Here is a 14,776-nt window from a genome sequence, read left to right as displayed (position 1 = left end):
AAAACATATGCCGGAGTCCCATTGGGCCTGGGACTTTTGAAGCCGGACATCTCTCGATGGCCTTTATCACATCAATAACATCGATCAAATTACAGCGGGGTTTAGTGGAAGCAATCAGGCCCATAGGTGTTTTTGCCTAGGTCGAGCATCCCCCTCCAAGGTGGCAGGGTCCAAGTATAACTGAGAAAAGCGCCTGGCCCAGACCACGGTATCGAGCCTGGCTTTCTAGGATTTCTCTGGGGAGTTTCAATTCACTGTTTGCCAGAAGTGCATGCTATTTTTGAGGTCGCTGGCCTTTACTAGGTGGTGGTAGGCTTCCTCTCTTAATGTCCTTTTCTGAGCCTGTTGGGCAGCCTTGTACCACCCTCTACAGGTATGGACCCTTTCCAGATCTTTACAGATCTTCTGGCACAGCTTTGAGTGATGACAGTAGCAGATTGAGGGCCTTAGTGCAAGTGGTATTGAACCACCTCAAGCGTTTGGTATGATAGGCGTTCAGCCTAATGGTGAGCATCTCCTGTGTTGTTCCACAGATTTTACTGAAGCTGCTCATTGTCTCTAGCCCCCAGTCTTTGATCCCCTTCAAACATATCATAAAATCACTTTAAAATGCAGTAATGACATATTTTTTTTTTTGCAGAGTTTTATATAGCGCGAACTTGAACCGAACCGAAACGGGTCTAAGAGCGCTTTACATAGCACCAGTTACGTTACATGAGGACACACATTCATTTTTGTTAGGCACGGGGAGATTAAGTGATTTGCCCAGAATCATAGGATGTTTGGCGTTGTTACCGAGACTCGAACCCAGATCCCCTTGGTCCGAGGTCGTGCGCCCTAGCCGTTAAGCCAAAAGCAAAGAGTCCTTGTCCACTTTTGCCCAACTCATGATGACCCCCTTCAATTGGAAGAGAAGGACAAGAGAAATGGCAATGGATGAACCATCACCTGCTGTTGTTCAAAGAAGGCATCGCTTATCGAGACTTCTATTAGCCTCTGATGGACCAGGGGGGAATCCTGTCCCTCATAAATTCCCAGCCATGCTCTCAAATTATGTGACATTAATGAGGATAAAACGTCCGCAAATCTGGGAGTAACGACTAGGCCACTGTTAAAGGAATCAAAAGCAAACATCATGTTAATACTATCGAAAAATGTGCCGCATTATGTCGCATAATTTGCACTTTCGTGCCACATAATTCAGTGAATCCTGACACCTAATTCGCTGAACCCCTCCCGCATAATTCTAGTGGCCCTAGGTATGGTTTTCAGGTGGTGGAATTATCTAAATTATACTTTTTGAGTACCTTTACATTTCGATTTTGTGAATAGTACAAAAAGTAGTCAACCTGCACAAAAGTGTAAACTACTCAAAAGTGTAAGTGTTCATTGTGAATCAGCCCCATAATATTTTATCAAGGCTCTTTGTACTTTATTTTTTAAAATCATTGTTGTCTATCACTTGTTTTGTGCAAGTTTCATTTTATAATCTTCTCAATCTGAATAAACCAAGTTAACCAACAAAAATAAATCAGTGAAATTGAATCATAAAGCAGCAAAAGCAGAAAGTAAACAGATTAAGGAACAGTGACATCTTTGTGAGATATTAGTTTTTCAAATGCAACCGAAATCGTTTTTAAGCAAACTTTACCTTAGCTAGGTCTAGCACCAGGCTCGATAATTTGGGATATCTCTTTTCAAGAGGTTCGACTTCCCTGATTTCGGGCAACCTCACGCCAGCAAACAGAGGATTTTTGTAAAATAGCTCAGTGTGCCTGGGTGTCAAATTACCTGCAGCAGAAATACCATGTTATCAGTGAAGGAATCAGCAAAGTCAACACAGCTAAGAAGCTATTGCTGTCTATATTCATCAACGTGGTAGGCTCCCAAAACGTGTCTGTACAGCAGGACATTAAAAATAAACAATCATATTCTGCAATCTTTAACAACAGTTAAATGCACCTTTATTCATATAACAAGTCAAAGTATAACCGGAGATGCTTACAAAACTGAGTAGCGTCTTGTTTGATCTCAGGTGACTGTCTATTGGTGGGCTGGGAGTTAATCCAGATAGTTTTTAAGCCAGTGTGTATACAAGAACAAAAACAAAATGAGGCATGCTACAGAACTTACCTATTGCCACCTCCCTTAAGCAAGTATTCTAAAATAGGACATTGCTCTGTTCCTGGTTCTAGTCCTGTTATGCTTAGGGACAGTATTTATTCCACAATGTTCTATTTAAATGCAGAAGTTTGCATGTGCTAGGTATATTGCCTGGGAAACAAGCATTACAACGCCGTCATTACAACGCACTTCCTTTACAATGCAGCTGTTAGAACGCAGCTGCCAGTACATCACATGCCATTAAAGCGAATGCCATTACAATGCATGTCACTACAACGCATGCCATTACAACGCATACCATTACAATGCATGCCATTACAACGCATTATATGGTAAGTAATGGGGATCTTTAAGGTTTAGGGTGGGTATGAGTTTTGGGGTACATAGGGATAGTAATTGTACCCCTACACTATCCAACACTTACCCTGCTTTTGCACTCACTGGAGTGGGAAAAGTAATTTTTACCCCTACACTATCAAACACTTACCCTACTGTTGCACTCACTGGAGTGGGAATAGTAATTACTCCTACACTATCCTACACTTACTCCAATGTTTCCCCAAAAGTATTGTGCTTTGTAATGGTATGCGTTGTAATGGTAGTTTATAAAAATGCGTTGTAATGGCATGAGTTGTAAAATAATGCTTTATAATGGTAGTTGAGATGTAAAAATCAAGTTGTAAAGGCATGCGTTGAAATTGTTTGGGTTGTAACGTCATATATTCATATTGCGTACGCTATTGTTAGTGGGTTATTTCAGTAAGCCATACTGTCCTGTTCTATAAACAAATCTGACACCAAGACAATTAAACTAACCATAGGAATGAAAAGCACTTAATTATGTACATCCTTACACTTATATGAAGCCTTCTGCAATAGAAAACAGATACTAAGAGCCCAAATACGATGTCGGACACACTGCCACTGATAGGCTGTTGGTGGCGGTCTGCCCAACATCCTGGGCATCGGTCCAACCACCAGATTACAATACCAGCGGTCAGAGTGAATTGGGCAGGAGGAAAGACCGTCGCTCCGACAGACTCAAGGAGCCTGTAAGGGCGGCAGTCGGAGCCTATTCCCTACAATGAAGGCGTGCCATCGGAGGCACAGCCATAGGGATTAGGAGTTCCTGTTCTGAAAGTGTTTTCATGGTGGTCTGACCACTAAGACCCCATCCCCGTGGGCCTCTGCTATGTGGCCAGGGAGGCACATGTAGTGCTCCCCAAACATCCATGCTCCATTTGCCTGGCACGACACGGTGACCGGCACACTGTGAATGGATGTTTGAAAAATGCTTTTTTACTATTGCTGCTTGTGCAGCAGCCCTTTTCCTGGGTTGCTGCACAAGTGGCAATAGTAAATAGCATTTTTCGCCGCTTGCACGGCGGTCATATCGTAATTGGGCTGTCGGGATGCCCGACCCCTTATCAGATGGTCTTGGGCCTGTAACGTTAGCAGTCGCATGCTTGTCCAGCTGCCATCGTAATAAGGCCCTAAATATGGTTCTTAAAGGAACTGATATCACGTAAAGGAAGTTGAGATGAGGCTGAAGGTGCACAGACATAATGTATAGTAAAAAATCACAAATTAACAATAAAATTAAAAAAACTAGAGATAGTACATTAAACAAAATAAAATAACAAGGGAGATGCACTTTAATACTCCATTTCCATTTCCATGCTTTATTTCCATCATTACAGACCATAAAAGCAAAAGATAAAAACATACATCACATAATTATTTTAGACATCACAAAGTATAACCAATAGCAGTTAATTATACAACCTTGATAGCAAGTTAAAAAGTTATTGAAGTTTAAAAAGCATTTAAAACAGTGAGTTCATAACTAATAGGTTCAAAGCAGTGGAAAACAGAAGAGGTGTATTTAGCCTGCACTGGAGGGATTTAAAAACTTGCGACGCCTGAGTCACATGGAGTTCAGAAAACGGGACACAGGAAAAACAATTGGGGGTGCGTTCCAGTTCGCATAACTCTAAAAGCCTCCTGCGTCTGTCTGAACCCCATGTTCCTGCATATTGGTAGGAGCCAGTACCTTCTAGGTGTAATATACCCTGTGCAAAAGAAGAAAATGTGTGTAAGGGTCTCTTTCTGGCTCTCACATGCAGGACAGCCGGCATGGGAGGATTTTGTCCATTTGTTTGTGCCTGCATGGCCTGGCAGGCAACCCCACCTAAACTGGACATAGAGTTTCCTTGCCATGAGTGGATAGATGTCATCAAGGAAAGTCTCAAATAAATATTGGTCTTTAAAGTTTAAAAAAATCAGAAGTTAAATAGCCATGTTTTATACTCCCTTGGAGTTCACCCAGTCTAAGAAGTCTGTAAAATTAAACTAACCCGAGGTGTGAAATAATCAGGGACGTTTCCTCGGGGTGGGTCCATAAGTTTGGCCAGCCTAGTCTAAAGCACAGGTTTTTAATATGTGCGAACCAGGATATTTTCCCACCCCTGGGAGCCCCACTATCGCTTTGATTTCTGACTGGGAAACTGCTAGTTCGGGAGTTGCCCATAATCAGGGTAAAAAGGTCAAAGGTCGCAACTCAATTTCCTCATTTATGGGTCTGAGGTCAAGGTCCATGCATAAGTGGATGAGGGAGGTACTTGGCGGTAGGCCCAAGAGTTGTCTCATAAACGTATTCTTGGTTCTGACCAGTGCACCTACAGGGCGGCGTCCCCAAAGTTCTGCCCCATACATAATTGCACTCCTGATTTGAACTTTGTAAATCTCCGTTAACTGGCCCAGTTGTTTTGATGTTATATTCCTATATAATTTTGCTAGGCCCCCGGTCATCTGTGCTAGCCTCAGGCCTGCCTTTTCTTGATGCGGGCCCCACCCGAAGGTTTCCGTCAACGTGACACCCAGGTAGTCAAAGACTGCCACCCTCTCCATTTAGGGTGGGGTTAGGGCGAGAAGTTCTACTAGGATTAAATACCATAAACTTGGTTTGTGATGCATTAAACTCTAGTGCTCTGTCTTTACAGAATGTAGAAAAGGTGTCGAGAATCCTTTAGATGCCCATGGGTGATTTGGAAAGTAACAAGGTGTCGTCCGCAAACATCATTGCTGGCACCTTGTCACGGGCAAGCTTTGGAGCATCAATATTGGCGATTTGGTTCAGTTGTTCCACCAGAGCATTTATATAAAGACAAAACAGTGTGGGGGCCAAAACACACCCCTGCCTTACACCCCTATTCACTGGGAAGCGTGAAGTCAATTCCCTGTGTTTTCCATATCTAACCTGAGCAAAATTTCCAGTGTGCAATCGCTTGATCAGGGTGAGCAGATAAGGTGGAATACCCAGTTCCTTCAAAACTACTCAAAATTTGTGACGAGGTACCAAATTGAGCGCTGATCTAAGATCAAATAGAGGCTCCCACCCTCTATTGTCCCCGCCTTCCAATATAGTAATTGGAGTCTTAAGATTTGGTCAGTGGTGGAGATGTTTTTACAGGAGCCTGCCTGATATGCACTCCCCATGTCACGCTCTTCCATCCAGGACTGAAGACGGTCTAGGATAATCCTGTCGAACAGCTTTTGCGTTACATCAATTAGGCTTATTGGCCTATAATTTGAGGGCAGAAGAGGAGATCCCTTTTTGTATACTGGAAAGATTTTTGCCCCAAGCAAGGTATCCAGAATTTCCATACCGCTTAATATGGCATTAAATATTACACATAAATATGTGCCGCAGATGTTGGATTCTTCTCGAAATAAGTTCCCGGGGATCTTATCCAGTCCAGGGGCTTTTCCAAGGGGCAGCTTCCCAATAGCACTCAATAATTCAGTCAGAGCGAACCAAGTCTCACCTTCAGACGGGTTCTCTACACAAATTAACTGGGATGCCTACGTGGGCTCCATAAGACCCTGAGTGGAGTACAATGATTGGAAATGAAGTTTCCATGCTTCCGCAGATATATTTGGCTCAATGGGCGAACTCCTTGAGGAACTCACAGTTCTAACTAAGGACCAAAACTCCCTCATATCTCTGTTGGTAAGGGCCTGTTTAATCGCGTCCCATCTTTCGGACTCCCACTCTTTCTAAACTATTTCTATAAAGGACCCTCCTAGTTTTCATCAAAGATCTATCTTTGGTTTTTATGGCATCAATAAGGGCACTCTTTGCCGTGCGGCAAGAGTTGTTAAACCAGGTGGATTTCCGGGACCTTTTACCCTTAGTATGCATCAAGGGATTAAAAATATTAGTTCGACTGGTGGTCAAGTCCGAGTGGACGGCCATAATTTGGGTGATGGTGTCAGGAGCGCTAAGAGTTTGCGCTGCCATTTCCATTACCAACAAAGGGGGGATGATTAAGGAATAGAGTGCAGCTACCTTATCAGGTGACTTCCTCAGATTATCCCATCAGATTCTCCTTCTATTATTGTCTAAGGATAGGCTGGAATCAGAAAAGGGGCCTGTAATGGGGGGATCATGATGTTCCGGGAGCTGGAGCTCAAGTACCAGGGCATTGTGGTCACTGTTGTGTCTTTTACAAACAACAACAGTCCCCGGAAGGGGGAATATGCAATCAATAAATATAGACTCAGTCGTTACTATATTAAAAGGACATTTTTCCCCATGTTATGTACTGCTTTGTTGAAATCCTTTGTTTATTCTTTATTAAGTAAATATTAGACCTCTGTCCGGCTGGACATGTCCTTTGAATATAGAAACGACTGAGTCTATATTTATTGATTGCATATTCCCCATTCCGGGGACCGTTGATGTTTAAAAGAATTGATTCCCAAGGTCCCTGGTCAACTTTTTTGGGTTCCCTTGTTGCCTCAAAATACACTGTCTTGTCTTGGCAAAACAGAAAAGTCAATCAGCCAATGCCAAATGCTTGCCTCCACTAGAATGTAATCAAGTAGAGATGATTGTCCCAGTCTATTAAAGGTGTGGTTTCCTGGTTGATCTGACTTGGTGCGCCCATTTGAAGCCCTCAGTGCATGAGTTAATGTTACTGCATTTATCTGTAAAACCAGAGGTGTCCATGCTCTGACCGGGGGAATAAGTGGAGGAGTGATTAACCAAAGAGAATTCTCTGCGGTGAGCAGAGAGTCAGTAGGAATAGTTAGTGGCTCAAATTGGTAATTAAAACCACTGCCTATCACCATCCTAGTGTTCGGGGAAACTAGATCAGTAAGTGTGGAGAGCATGCCTATGGTCTTGGATTCCTGCGGCATGGTGACCGGACGGGAATAGATAATAATGAAGGCAATCTTAATCAAGGCGCTAAAAGTAAGGAGGGTACACTGGATATCATCAGACGAAGTGGCCAGCAGTTCAACAGTACAATCCAGGTGAGTTGCTACCCACGTGCCTAGCCCTCCCGAAGGTCTACCTCTGCCTCCAATAGTAGCTAACATATCAAATGTTGCAAAGCCCCTCATGGCGGTATCATCTCTGGCACAGGTCTCCTGGAACATACACACATCATAATTTTGCACAAATTGTATCCAGTCAGGGTTATGTAGTTTATTTTTAATACCGGCGATGTTCCACGACAGCACCCTCAACTGGAGGCCCAGACTCACAATGGCGTCTTGCACGATGGGAAATGCAGTGTTTGGGGATAACGTGGATTCCTGCTTGATCAGAGTGTTCGAAGCTCCCACTTGTGGTAAAAAACTATTCATAGACCTGGGTGCAGTTTGGAGTTCAAGGATATAGGGGATTTGGTTGTTTGGTGGAGTTGAAAATACATCAACGGGACCTTGAGCAATCCCTGATACGATCATCACCAAAAATGAGCTGGTCTCTTTGAGATCGTTCTCTCCCATTGACTGGTCTGACCACCACCTCATTCTGTTTAATATTGACTCACATGTCAGAAACCAACCAATACAACCGGACAAATTTAAGCACTGGGCCAGGAACATCAAAGGAGTTCCCATAACTGTACTGGAATCCAGGATTCATGCCCATCTACAACCCCAGCCTTCCAATATGACAGCCGACAACCTCACAGCCCACTTTCATTCCACAATGACAGATGTGTTAGATCATGTAGCACCACTCAAACATTTGAGATCTACCAAATCTAAATCTTGGTTCAATGTGGATCTGAATAACGAAAGAAGACAACTCAGACAATCAGAACAGACTTGGAGACTAAACCCTTCCACTCTTCACTCAGCACGACTTTGTTCAACCCAGTCGGCATACAAAAACACATTTTGAGAGAAAAGGCCACTTTCTTCCGCAGTCAACTAGACCAGGTGAAGAATAGACCTAGAGAACTCTTCAACATTGTCAAAAGTCAAACTAACAGCACACACCCACAAGAAATAAAAGCCACCAAGGATTAATGCGTAGAAATTGCCAGCTTCCTCACTGATAAAGTCAAAAAAATTGAGCAATCCTTCATTCAAACCCTTAATCCCTCCCTCCCTTGCAACCTCCCCCCTTTAACCAACCCTGACCATAAAGATTGAAATCTTACCACGGTCAACCAGACCCGCTTCCAACTGAAACATTACGCTAATTGGTTGTACTTCGAACCCATGGCAGAATTCAAAGTTTCCAATATAATTGCAAGCTTAAAGCCTTCTTCCCTCACTATGGACCCCCTCGCATCCACAATAGTAAAAAAACTCAACCACATAATTGCCCCTTTCTGGACAAAAATCATCCACTCCTCTCTCACATCAGGTTATGTCCCAGACTCCCTTCAGCTAAGACTAATCACACCCATACTCAAGAAACCAGGGGCAGACCCCAACAAGCTCAATAACCTCAGACCTATCTCCAACCTTCCGTTCCTAGCTAAAACACTGGAGAAGTGCATTCTCCAACAACTCAACAAACATATTGACGTCTTCAACCTCCTCAACACCTTTCAGTCGGGTTTTAGGAAAAGGTTGTAGCACCGAACAGCGATGCTCAATATTGCAGATGATATCCACAGAGCCTTAGATGAATGTGAAGCCTGCCTCCTCATCCTTATTGACTTATCCGCAGAATTTGACACAGTAAACCATTGAGCTTTACATGAAACTCTGAAGAACCGATGTGGCATTTATGACACAGTACTAGAATGGTTCACTTCCTTCAGCACCTTTCGCAACAGATTAAAATCAACTCCTGCCTCTCTGTACCAACACAAGTCAAACTTGGAGTCCCTCAAGGATCGATCCTCTCACCATCCCTCTTCAATATCTTCATTGAACCCCTTGCAAATATTTTGAAACAAGCCACCTATATGCTGATGACACACAAATATACTACAAAAGCAAATCCCCCTGTGACGTCATACACCTCAATGTCATGCTAACCAAGATCCAAACCTGATTTAACGCAAACCACTTAAAACTGAACCCGGACAAAACAGAATTAATACTGTTCTCTCTGAAATGTTACCACCAACCAATTCAAGTCTGGCTCAAGGAGCTTGATTCACTTAACTGGTCCTTTGTCCTAACGACTCAGTAAAGCCACTAGGCATTACCCTGGACAAGATCTTATCAATGAAGGACCAAATCAAGAACTCAGCAAAAAGTGTGCTTTACTCTCTAAAACACCTCAAGAAAATTAAACCTTTCATTCCTCAAGATGATCTCAAGACAATTGTACAATCCCTAGTCCTCTCTAAACTGGACTTTGCAAACACCATCCTAACAGGGTCACCAAAAACTCACCTAGCCTCACTTAGGTCAGTCCTGAACATGGCAGCCGACTCATAACTGGTGTAAAAATATTTGAACACATCTCACCAACCGTCAACGCACTCAACTAGCTTCCCATGGGAGGTAGATGTATTTTCAAACTGGCCTGCATCACTCACAAGGCCCTTCACACCCAATCCCCAAACTACCTAAACAGCAAACTAGTAAAAGAAGGAAAATCCAAAACTTTGAGAAGCACCAACTCTCTTCTTCTCATCCCTCCGAAACTAAAAATGAAAACGACCAAGTGCTGGTCCTTCTCTGGCAACATACCCATGATGTGGAACGCACTCCCTATTGACCTCAGATGCAACCCCTCCTTCTCATGCTTCAAAAAGGACCTGAAACTCTTGCTCCTCAACCAATACCTTACTGACTAAGGCAACCGCCCTAGGCATCAATTACTAGTGGACTCCCCACTCATTTTGAGTTTCAAGGATGGTGGTTTTCTGACTGTGTCAGCCACCTGCGTCTTTCTCCCCGCCCTGGATACATAAGTATTATGTCTTTGCTTTTATCTTTATGCATCCTCATGCCCTGCGATGTTATGCAATCTTTTTTTTTCCTTTGTGTATGTAAAGTGCTCTGATACCCATGGGTCTAGCTAGCATTATATAAAACTTTTTAAATAAAAAAAATGTGGTTTTGTGAGTGGGTGTGTGAGTGGCTGTATGGGCATGTGAGCAGTTGTGTGGGCCTGTGAATGGGTTATGAGTGGTTTTGTGTGTGTGTCACAGGGTGTGTGAGTGGTTTTGATGGTGAGTGATAGGTGTGTGAGTGGGTGTGTGAGTGGCTGTGTGGATCTCTGAGTGGGTGTGTGAGTGGATGTGTGCGTCAGTGAGTGAGTATATGAGTCACAATGGGTCAGTGAGTGGGTTAGGGTGGCTGTGTTGGTCTGTGAGTGACTGTGTGAGTGGTCATGAGGGAGTGTGAGTAGCCGTATGACTGTGAATGGATGTGTGAGTGTGTCTGTAGGTCTTGAAATGGTTGTGAGAGTAGCTGTAAAGGTGTGTGAGGGGGTGTGTGTATATGTGTGAGTTGCTGTGTGAGTCTATGAATGAGTGTGTGAATGGTTTTGTGTATGTGTGTCTGCGTGTTTGTGTGGGTGTGTGAGTGCCTCTGTGGTTCTGTGAGTGGATTTAGGGGCTGTATGGGTTGGTGAGTGGAGGTGTGAGTATCTGTGTGGGTCAGTGAGTGGGTGTTTGAGTGGCTGTGTGGGGGTGTGAGTAGGTGTATGAGTGGCTGTGTTCATCTATGATTAGGTGTATGAGTGGTTATGTTGGCATAAGAGTGGCTATATGGGCGTATGGGTAGGTGTGTGAGTGGTAATGTGGGTCTGTGAGTGGGTAGTTGAGGGGTGAGGGGCTGTATGTGTGTGTGGGTGCGTGTGTGAGTATCTATGGGTCTGTGAGTGGGTGTGTGAGTGGCTTTTGGGGTCTGTGAGTGGGTGTACGAGTGGCTGTATGGGTATGTGAATGGGTTTGTAAGTGGCTGTGTGAGTCTGATAATGGGTGTGTGAGTGGTTTTGTGTGTGTGTCACTGGGTATGTGAGATGTTTTGAGGGTATGTGAGTGGGTGTGAGTAACTGTGTGGGTCTGTGAGCGGGCTTATGAATGGCTCTGTAGGTTTATGAGTGGGTGTTTGAGTGGTAGTGTGGGGTACAGTAGAGTGTGATTAAGTGGAACTGTGAGTGGTTGATTTTTTTCATTGGGTGCTGGGTCCGTGGATCCATTGTGGATTCACATGGGGGGACTGTGCTGAGCACGCAATGGATCCGCGGATCCTGGCACGTGGAAAAACACTTTTTTAGCAATATCTTGTCCATCAGGGGTTCCACACAGACCCCTATATTGCACCTATGGGGTCAGGGTACCTCTACCCTGACCCCTTCTATTAAATTTAATTTCAATAGTGAGGCCCCGAGATTGTGTCCGATAGAGAAAATGGCAGTCGCAACTGTCCTTACTAAAAGAGCTTTTTCTGGACCAAGAGCTAGCAATCTGCCAAATTTGGTGCAATTCTGTTTAGTGGTTCGTGCTGTAGCTGTGTCTAAAACCCCTCCTGAAAGCTGCATGGGGAAAACACGTTTTGGGCCCCCTCCTTTTTCCTAGACCCTGTGTGACGGATTACCCCGAGCCTTTCCATACAGCAGCTTAGGGGACAAGGACATTAGTTTTGAAAAATTTGTAAAGATTCATCAAATGGCAACAAAGTTATTCACAAAACAAATAACTCTTGGTCTATAGAAACTAGGTCCAAACTATAACTACCTACTGGTGACCACCATGAAGACGAAGACAGTGGATAGAAGCGACCAATGATGTGCTGTCGAAAACACTTAATGGTCTAGTTGAATCAGGAGGAAACTATCTCCTTTTGTAATGATCCCTAAGTGTCATTTACCACCTGTATTGTTAATGTATTAGTAATACATTTTGATATAATGCGGACTCTACTATAAAGGTAGTCATTCATGGCATATCATGAGCATTCTTGACATAATTGCAGCCATAAATGATGTAAAGGTGCAGACTGATATATAATAGCCATGAGTGACGTCTGATCATGATCCATTGGTATTCAAGTTGGCATCTGTCTAGGTGTGGCCACAGAACATATCAGTACCTGTTGAAATTGACACACTAACGTGTCAGGAAAAAACTGTATTTACCAAAAATGAAAAGCTAGTATTCTTGGATATAAATAATGTTTGTTTCGAAAATGACAAACTCACATGTGAGGGATTTAAGTGTATTTATTCCACATGAAATTAAGTGTCTAATACTAATTGTCATATTCAGAAACTGAAACTCTTCATACTTTTCTAAACAAAATTACTGCAACATCAAGATATATTTGAAGATAATATTTGGGCAATCATTTGTGTGGAGTTTGGGAATCCTATTACTAATGTTGTCTCCTCGGGGTAAGATGGCACTTGCTACTTTGGCTGATATATCATGGCAGTTCATCATTTATATTAACAACACTTTTATTACATTATCACAGCTGCTGTCTGAGGCCTGAGATTGTAAGACTTGAAATTACCTATCTGATGTCTGAATCAATAAAGTATCTGTAACCTTTTTGTCTATTCCCTACGCCTGACATTTATAGATCAGTATAACATTTCCTTGTTCACCCTGCCACTCTTATATGAATTATTGGACACAGCAAAACACAGAGGTGCATATATACAATAGTTTGGTGTAGGGCAGTGCCGCAAACCTTCTAGCTCCGCTTTCCTACATCAAAAGAAAAGAGCAGGAATGTGCTGTATTTACAAGATATGGCGCATTCCTGTCCTTTCTGCCAGCGCACAAACTGCAGCGGAGCACCAATGCAGACACCCTTGCACCATGGTGCAAGCGTGTCTGTGTATTTGGCATGATTGTTTTTCTGCAGGAAGGGACACCTTAGAGCACAAAAACAATCAGTGTGCTGCAGAATGGAGCACACATGGAATGCGGAAAAACGAGGTGAAATGTAAATATTTCTCCTAGTTATGCCTGCCTTGGGAAGGCATTCGTTTTGGCGCAGCCGTAGATTTACGCTATGTTGTAAATCTAGGACAGTGTCAAAAACCATGGATGTTGTGTGGGAACACCCACAGCAACCTCCATGGAATGCCCCTTGCACGAAGAGTAGCGCATTGCACTACTCCATATATACAAGCCCATGAAAAGCCACACAGACCGGCTTTGCATAAGCTTGTAAATATGGGCTGGCACACAGCACCTCTAGAGAGTCACATGACACTCCAGCAGTGCAACAGTCCCTAAGGGACATTGTAAATATGCCCAAGAGTATCGACTTGCAAGGGACAAGGTGTTAACATGAAAGGAGGTTGAAAGCAGAAGTGAAAAAAGATGCTATTTGCATTTTTAAAAATGATAGGTGATGTGAAATTTGAAGCCCAGAATTTAAATTCTTGTAATAATGCTGTTTTTTAAGTCTGTTTCTGTAGAAAGCGCACTGAAAATCGAGCAATTGTTCACCACTTTTTCCGTAGCATTGTCTCAAAGTAATTGATCCCTCAACACGCCTCCAGAGAGTCTGGATTGCTTGGCAGACCATGAAAATATTTCATAAGTCCCCTTTACAGCATATGACACCTTAGCCAATGAACCTGAAAGGGTGCTGTAAAATTGTTTTTATTTTATTAAAAAGAGAAAATCCCTCAAATAACCCTAGAATTCTCAGGTTTGTTCGTTTTGCTAATTCATTCAATGCAATTTTGGGACAGTAATTATTCTCTACTACTAAGGTCATGAGATGCTAGTACTCTAGGCAGCCCATGATGTCTCACTAATTTGAAATGTCACCAAATGCCACTGTTAGAAATGGGGGTCTCTAGTTGGCAGAGCTAGGTACCCTTGTCCAAATAGGGACCTTTGCTTCTAGTCAGGGTAAGGGGGATACACACTTTAGATAACCCCTACTCACCCCCTGGGCAGCTTGACACGAGCAGACAGACGTATCCAAAAGGCAATGTGTAAAGTATCAGAACCCATAGTAATACAGGGATAACACCACAAATGGACGCCAGTTTAGAAAAATAAAGTATCTTTATCTAAACTCAACAATACCAAAACGACAAAATTCCAACACACATAATAAGAATATGACTTTAGAAACTATTAGAGCACCATGTTGTTTGAGAAATTGTAGGGGTGCACCATAGTCTCAAGCAGTCAGCACCCGCATATTTAGAGAGCCATGTTTTGTGTGATTTTATAATGTAGTATTAGGCTGGTGATCAGTGCAATATGACGACTTGTGTCTATATCATTTACAGATTGATGAAGAGCTTTAGTTGAGAGAATCATGCTTTAATTAACTTAGAATTAACTGCTCTGTGTGTAAAATGTGCATTGAGATTAAACGTGCCATATTAAAGTTGCACGTGTAGGCTGCCTAATAAGAAACGTGATGCTTTAACCTGAGAATAGCGGTTGCTATTGTG

At 43.0% G+C, this 14,776-nt stretch overlaps 1 protein-coding gene across 1 annotated transcript in view; it reads right to left on the bottom strand.

The window, feature by feature from the left end:
• Positions 1 to 14,776, bottom strand: part of CDKL2 (cyclin dependent kinase like 2) — a 446,589-nt gene that overhangs the window by 164,794 nt on the left and 267,019 nt on the right. The window contains exon 6 of the mRNA XM_086961513.1: positions 1,652 to 1,791. Within this exon, the coding sequence (XP_086817639.1) occupies positions 1,652 to 1,791 (140 nt within the window). The remainder of the gene's footprint in view (positions 1 to 1,651; positions 1,792 to 14,776) is intronic.

The sequence above is a fragment of the Lissotriton vulgaris genome, chromosome 3_1, assembly GCF_964263255.1.
Source record: "Lissotriton vulgaris chromosome 3_1, aLisVul1.2, whole genome shotgun sequence".
NCBI classification, from domain to species: domain Eukaryota; kingdom Metazoa; phylum Chordata; class Amphibia; order Caudata; family Salamandridae; genus Lissotriton; species Lissotriton vulgaris.
This window is presented reverse-complemented; position numbering and strand designations above follow the sequence as displayed.